Source organism: Bremia lactucae, linkage group LG9, assembly GCF_004359215.1.
Source record: "Bremia lactucae strain SF5 linkage group LG9, whole genome shotgun sequence".
In the NCBI taxonomy this organism is placed as follows: Eukaryota; Oomycota; class Peronosporomycetes; order Peronosporales; family Peronosporaceae; genus Bremia; species Bremia lactucae.
The window spans coordinates 3,701,212-3,708,442 of record NC_090618.1 but is presented as its reverse complement, the minus strand read 5'-3'; the positions used below and the strand labels follow the sequence as shown (position 1 = coordinate 3,708,442).

Below are 7,231 nucleotides of genomic sequence, written 5' to 3'. Positions count from 1 at the left end.
GCCGTTGACGTTTTCAAACACCGTATTTGGGTCAGATTGCGTCGAATGACGCTTCCCACGAATAGATGGGGGAATGCGCGGATCACAAACCACATTATTGCTGGCCCGTGGCTGCGTGTGCAACCGAAGCACTTGTGCTGTCTAGTCAGAGCTTTAAAACACGTATTCTTACGCATTTGACTTGGCCTTTGGCTTTTAACTTTGGAAAATCGTAGCGAAGTTTCCGTTCTAGGCGAACGTCGCCGCATGGTGTTGGCTCAGCAAAATGCTGTTTTTTTGTGCTCTCTTTATCTTACTTTTCTTAAAGTGGCGTTTGGTGATGATAATGTCTTTCGAAGGCCAAATATTCCTTAAAGGCGGAACCCTTTAGTAGCGGAGTATTGGACTATTGGATTACTGCCCTTGTGTGCAAATCCAAGGAAGAACCAGCAACAGCATACGCGGTGATCGGGATTGTTTTTCTCGAAAATCTAGATGCTGGGTTTATTTACTATAAGTTAAACTGTACAAATATCAGAATTTAAGGCATTAATTACTCAGCTGCAAATATTAACGCACCAGTTACTTACCTGCATCACCGAATATACAAAATGCTGGATAGTGAACATAGGGCAACATGTGCCCGTCACAAAAACTGTTCTATGTATTAAGCTCCTGCGGAACGATCTTCTATCTACTAGTGACTTTATATATTAATAACAAACTAGGTATGGCGCCTCCTTGCGCACCGCACATGTAACGGGTTCCCGTTACATAAGTATTATGAAATATAAGAGGGATAATAAATATATGTTTCTATTAGAAATTAAACCTACGCTTGTTTTAAATGATTTTACGCTCCGCTCGAGCAATTTGTGTAACGGTCTGATGTTTTGATATTGTTCGTATATTGCAACTTCGTCGTCTGGTATATTTATAAAAGAAATTGGGAGACACGCTGGATGTAGAAAACTGTTCGAACCACTACGAAATCGTAGTTTTATTACTTTAACAGTTTTTTTAACTATAGCAAGACGAGTCGTTTACAATTGCATCATAATAGTGAAAGGAATCGAGAGTCTTCGTCAGAACTAATAAGTACCACCGCACCCTATCTCCAGTTACCGGACTCAGGAGCACCAGTCGTGTTCCGGTTCGTCTCGCGAGGGCCTTCACGGTTGCCAGCGTGAGGAGCGCGAAAGGAGCCTTCACGGTTGCCAGCGTGAGGAGCGCGATAGGAGCCTTCACGCTGCGAGCGATTGAAAAAACGGTCATCTCCATCGCGCTCGCCAGTACGGCGGATTGAGTCACGATCTCCGTCTTCACGGCGAGGGTGGCCTCGGTCATCGCGATCACTATTACGGCGATAAGTGTCTCGGCCACCGTCGCGATCACTGCCACGACGCAGGGAGTCACGACCAATCCAGCCACCACTACCACTTTCCTCGCCGATTCCACGACGCAGGACACTCCCCGCGCGATCGCCATTAAATGGGCGACGGAAGCCGCTTCCTCCATCGCGACCTTCATTAAGTCCGCGACGCAGGGCACTCCCATCACGATCGCTATTAAATCCAAGACGCTGACCAATTTCCTCGCGATCGCTACGAGGAAAAGCGCCATCACGGTCACTACCAATGGCACGGTCGCGACCGTCACTGACAGCGCCAATAGCACGATCACGCCTATCACGGTCACCGTAAATATCACGAGTGGGAGGCCCGCGACGGTCTCGGAGACTCTCAGACGCGACCGTTGGCAGACGACTAGAAAGGCCACTTCGATTCACTCGTGTCCATTCACGGTCGTCCGTTTCTTCGCTACGGCGATGGTTTGACAAGCCACGAAGTCCAGCGCTTCCCCATTGACCCTGGCTGCGTTGCTCAACGCGCGTCTTCGCCTCTTCGCATTCTCGTGCCATCTTTTCTTCTTGACCCTGGCTGCGTTGCTCAACGCGCGTCTTCGCCTCTTCGCATTCTCGTACCATCTTTTCTTCTTGCTCCTTTTCTTCGGCATTGCGACGCTCTTCAGTCTCTAATTTTTCTTGGCGACGAACTTCCTCCTCTGTCTGGAGTTGGAGTTTACGGTTTTGCTCAGCCTCCATCTCGCGACGAACCCGTTCCTCCTCTTCTTTCTCTTCGCGCAAAAGACGCTGCTTTTCGTCGTAACGCTCTTTAGCATGGGCGACGCGCGTGTTTAGACGCTCCAGCATGGCCTTATTCTTCTGCTCCTTGGACACTTTCTTATATTCTTCAATCCGACGAGCTCTATGAGCTTTGACAAACTCAGCACTCACCACGATAGCTGGAGCAAAGCGAGCCTTCTCTTTTAAGCTATGCTCGTGCTCCTCCTTGACACGCTTGAGGTTCGCCTTAAAATTGACTTCATAACGCTTAATGGCTTCAGCCTTCGCTTTCGCGAACTGCTGCTGCAGAACAGGCTGCTCTTCTTCACGAGTAGCACGCACAATGTAGTCCAGCCGACGCGCGTTTTCGCGCAATTTCTGCTGCGCAAGCTCCTTCGCCTTGCGCGCCTTCTCCTTGGCCTCACTTACAACTTTGTCCTTGTCAATGGACGCAAGGTCCAGATTACTCACGTCGGTATGGCCCAATTTGTCGAGCAGCTGCCGAGTCTCCTTGAGTTTGATCTCGTCCTGAATTTTCTGCTTTTTCTCAGCATCTCGACGGCGAGACTCCTGCGCCAGACGCTCTCGCTCATGCTCCGCACGTCGCTGCGAAAACTCCTGGCGCTTCTTCTCAAGCGTTTGCAGTTTCTCGTTCTGCAGCTTTTCCAGTTCTACTTTTTTGCGCTCGATGATTTCACGACGGGCAAGCATTTCAGAGCGCTGCATCTTCAGACGACTGCGGCAAGTCGCAAAGAGCTCTTTCGATTGCTGGTCACGAGCTGCTGAAGAGGTTAAGGCACCCGCAGGTACTTTACGAATAGCATGCGCCAAGCGTTCACCCAAAAGACTAAGTTGCGCTGCATTTGCCTCCAAATCAACAGCGTCGGTAAATCGAATGCATTGCTCGACTTGGTCAATGCGAATCTTCGTACGCGTTTGTGCAGAAGCCACGGCGTCAGCCGAGAAGGTCTCCGCGTTGTTGCTACCGTGCTGTGTAGCACTGCGACGGTATAGACTTGACAAATTGGGGGCACTGGTATGCGCGACAGTACTCAGACTGCGTGAACGGGCAATAAGTGCTTCAATTTCTTCGTAGGAAACATCGAGGCCAAGAAAGATGGAGCGCATGTGCGAGATGGTTACGCTAGCATACACGCGCGTGAGTTGAAACAGCACACGGCGCACCACAAGTCGCTCGACTTCATTCACGTAAGCTTTGGCAAGAGGATCCGAGCGGATTATTTTCAAGAACGGATCCAGCTGCTTGACAATTTGCAAAGGATCGACCTCCTGCAATTCCACACGATGAAAGAGTTCACTGGTGGCAGTAGAAGCCTTCGGGAGTATCCCCGCAGCAACAATGTCCTCGAGTAGATTCCCACGCGTCGGCGTCGTGGTAAACCCTAAGAGAGCAGCCATGCGAGTATTCTTGTCGCGAGTCGCAGATGACAGCGAGTTATCGGCGATCGAAGCACCTGACGAAGAGACAGCGTCTCCAAAAACCGACGGAGCAAATTCAAAGTCCAGAAGTGGAATGGACAAAGCAGCAAGCACGACACGAGTAGCCATTTCTTTGTGCTCTTCTTCAGAGACCAAGACGGGTAGCCTCTTAAGCACCTGGGTCCCAACCAGACCCTGCAAACCGGCAACACGCAACGAGTACCACTTGTAGAGCGCATAGGCATGGAAAAGGTGGTTCTTCGACACTTGAAAAATCTGCGCCAGCTTCTCGTAGTACGTCACAAGCAAGTCTACGCGCGGAGTCTGCTCCACCAAGTTCATAATGTTGTTGATGTCATCGATCGTACGGAAAGCCTCGGAAAAAAGCTCGAGATCCGTCGCAACCTGCAACTGACGGTACCGCACTTCAAGCAGCCGTTCCACACTCTCGAGCGTGAAGCCATCCCAGCTGCGCATCTGCCGGGTCGACTGACTCGTGGGCGTGGCTGTATGCTTCTGTAGCGAGCTCAAGTGGTTGCGCATGATCTCACACACTCGACGAAACTCGATCTTGCGCTGGTATTCCGTGCAAAAGTCAAACGCTTGCATGGCCGTGACCATGTACAGAGACTCGAGCTTCGAGTTGCTCTTGAGAATGTCCAGCACTGTGCGGTACGTTTCCCACATGAAACGAAGCCAAGGGACGACGACCTCGCGGTCAGTGCGGTCGTTCGATCCTTCAAACGTCGTGGTGGATAGCATCACGTCCTCTGGCGTCTGAGCAGCGTCGAGGTCCACCTTGGCGGCAGCCAGTAGATTAAGCTCATTGCTTTCCTTTTTAGCGGCCGCTAGTTTGCGCTCGGCCTGTGTGACAAAATGTTTGATGATGGTCTCGAGTGACGTCGAGTTTTGCTGGATGCACAAGTTGCGATACTGGTGCAGTCCATCCTTGGCCACGCGACCCATCTGCAGTTCCAGACAGATATCTAGGTACAGGATCATAAGCTCTTCGTGCGTGGGCTGCCATGTGCGGTTCTTTTTGGCAATAAGTGCATCGTGTAGGATCTCGAGGGCCGAGTGCTTGGTACGCTTTAGCACACCAGCGTCTACATTCGGAATTGCCAGAAGCTCGCGCGCGCGTTTCAAGGCGTTCTCTGGCTTGTGGAAGAAGTGCGACATTTTTTATACGATGCAAGCGTTGAAAGGATTTTCGCTACAGGAGTTGCGCTATTAATTGGTGGTTGCCGCCGGTATATGTAGCTTAGCTTTTGATAAATGTACCTCACCCCAAATAATCCTTACAACCACAGCCAATGAGGAAGACCTTGAATAATATTCGCAAAAGCTTCAGCTTCGTGAGGTCTATATTTGCATTTTGAATTGTAGTTGTAGACATCGTTTGTTGTCAATGTAATTACTTAAGGTGCTTGATAGTCAGATCTTAAAAGTTCTTTAAATTATTTATGTTGTAATGAATGGCACACATCGGTTGGAGAACATTTACTTTATGGGTAAAATACCCTTTTATCTAATTTTAAAATAGTTAGTTACTTAAATCCCATTTATTATGGGTAATATGTGTGGTCGCCGCCAGATTTATATCTGGCAGCCAATATCTATTTTAATTAGCTAGGGTGATTTAAATAATCATATAAAGTTCAGTTCCCCTTTTGATCTTAAAGCGTTTAGTGCCTTCCTAAGGCTTGCGCATTGATCTGAAGAGATAGAAGCCTTTCTAAGGTATATCCTCTTGGGCACTAGTTGCCATTTGGTTCTACGAACTCCTGAATCCCTTGAACTAGGATTGCTTAAGCTTTAATAGCTTGTTCGACTCCCTGAGTTGTCAAACCCATTAGTTCAATAGAACTAAGTGACTCTCTGTGTCTGAAAGTCTTCCTCTGACTCTAGGAGCGAGGTAGCTCCGCTTCACCTGGTAGCACTTGTAGTCAATCTACGCCTGAGTCTTTCCAAGACTAATTTCTCATGAAATGGAAGAGGTTCCAGAATTGTCAGAAGCGCAACGCGCCGCATATGACAAGCTCAAAAGCTTATTTGAGCTTGAGCACGTGAAATTTATTATTTCCCAGGGACCAGAGGTCCTTCATGCAAGGCTTGAAGCCTTCATGCGGTACGAAGCTCCCTGATCGGTCAGGTACAGGACCATTTAGCGGCATCTATGCCAACCCGGTACATCTCCGTATCTGACTCAGAGCCGAGAGCTCGCCCTCTAACTGTAAATGTGAAAACATTTGAGGGAAAAGAGGGAGAAAATCTCCCTTTTTGGATTAAGCAGATGGAAATGTCGATTGATTCCGCCTTATTCTTAACAGAACGGCAAAAGGTGGCTATGGCCATTTCCAAACTTGGAGGTAGAGCCATGGAGTGGGCACTATCGTGCGGCACGTCCATAAACGACGCTTTTCCCTCATGAGATTTGCTGAAACAGCAAATGACGAGCATGTTTGCACCGCCTGATCAGGCTTTTCGCATGCGAGCACGGCTCCTAGCGACTCGACAGGGTAAAAGAACCCTAGGGACTTTGTCCAGGAGTTGAGAATTCTCATTGGATCTATCCATCAAGACCCGGTGCAAGAAGCAATTGTAGTGACCATCTTTATGGGGGGTCTCAATGAGGGTGTTGCCCGGACGGAATTGTTCCGATCTCATCCGGCTACGTTCAAAGAGGCAATTGCCATAGCGCTACGCGCCGAGTTTGACTTTCAATCTGCTCGCAGCATGCCTGCTAACCGAACAAGCTCTTCGAGCACATGGGTTCCGTCTAATAGAGCGGAACCTATGGATTTAAGCCTCGTTGAGGAAGGAGAAGAGGCTCTCCAAGCTGTGGAACAGCATAAGACCATCCATAGATGTTATATGTGCGAAAGCACGAAACATTTACGCCCTGTCTGCCCTCTTCGAAATTCGCGTAAAGCTCGAAAGAGCTCCAACTCCGACCTATACCACAGATCTGGGTACGGTGCGGGAAAACGTCGATACCCAGTAGGTGCGAAGCGCCCTACTGGAGAAGACCTAGGCTCTGTTGAACCTCAAGGAGGTGAGAATAAACAAAATCAACCCTTAATTAGCTCGGCGCTCAATGACATGGGGCGAGAGTTTACAAGCCTGGCTTGCTAGTCGCTCGAGCGACTGTAAAGGGCTTTGATAAGCCGTGGTCAATTTTAATTGACTACGGAGCGTCTTGCAATTATGCTCGACGCCTTTTCCTTGAAGAAGTCAACAATACGTTGAGTCGCTTAGAGCGCATGAAGGTGATACAATCACTGTTAGCTTAGCGACTGGGACTCGTGTCACTGTTCCCAAAGTTCCATTGAACTTAGGTATAAAAATTTCTGGACATTGACCGTATGGAACGCTGTCTCGTCCTTGATTTGGATTCGAGATATGATCTCATCCTTGGTATGGCCTGGTTAGAACACCATGAGCCATGGATCGATTGGAGGTCGAAGACCTTAGGCGCCATGCGCAATGTTCCTAGCAAAGTTTTGGAGAGTCATGAACTCACCTTTGCTAGGCAACAAAAGCGCTATTGGCGCGGATCATTGAACGAGTCTGACAGTGTTTTAGACATTGGCATGTATGAGTTAACAAACTATAATAAAAAAACATTAATTCTGAGCCCGACTCAGCAGAAATAAGTGGAACGGCACGTAGTCCGTCAAATGACAC

General features: G+C 48.8%; 1 protein-coding gene across 1 annotated transcript; it reads right to left on the bottom strand.

The window, feature by feature from the left end:
• Window positions 1–1,090: 1,090 nt before the first annotated feature.
• On the bottom strand, window positions 1,091–4,723 carry CCR75_005383 (uncharacterized protein; the record flags this gene model as incomplete). The annotated part of the gene is made up of 1 exon (XM_067963464.1): window positions 1,091–4,723. One exon carries the CDS (start codon window positions 4,721–4,723, stop codon window positions 1,091–1,093), a length of 3,633 nt encoding a protein of 1,210 aa, XP_067817944.1.
• Between the last annotated feature and the right edge of the window lie 2,508 nt (window positions 4,724–7,231).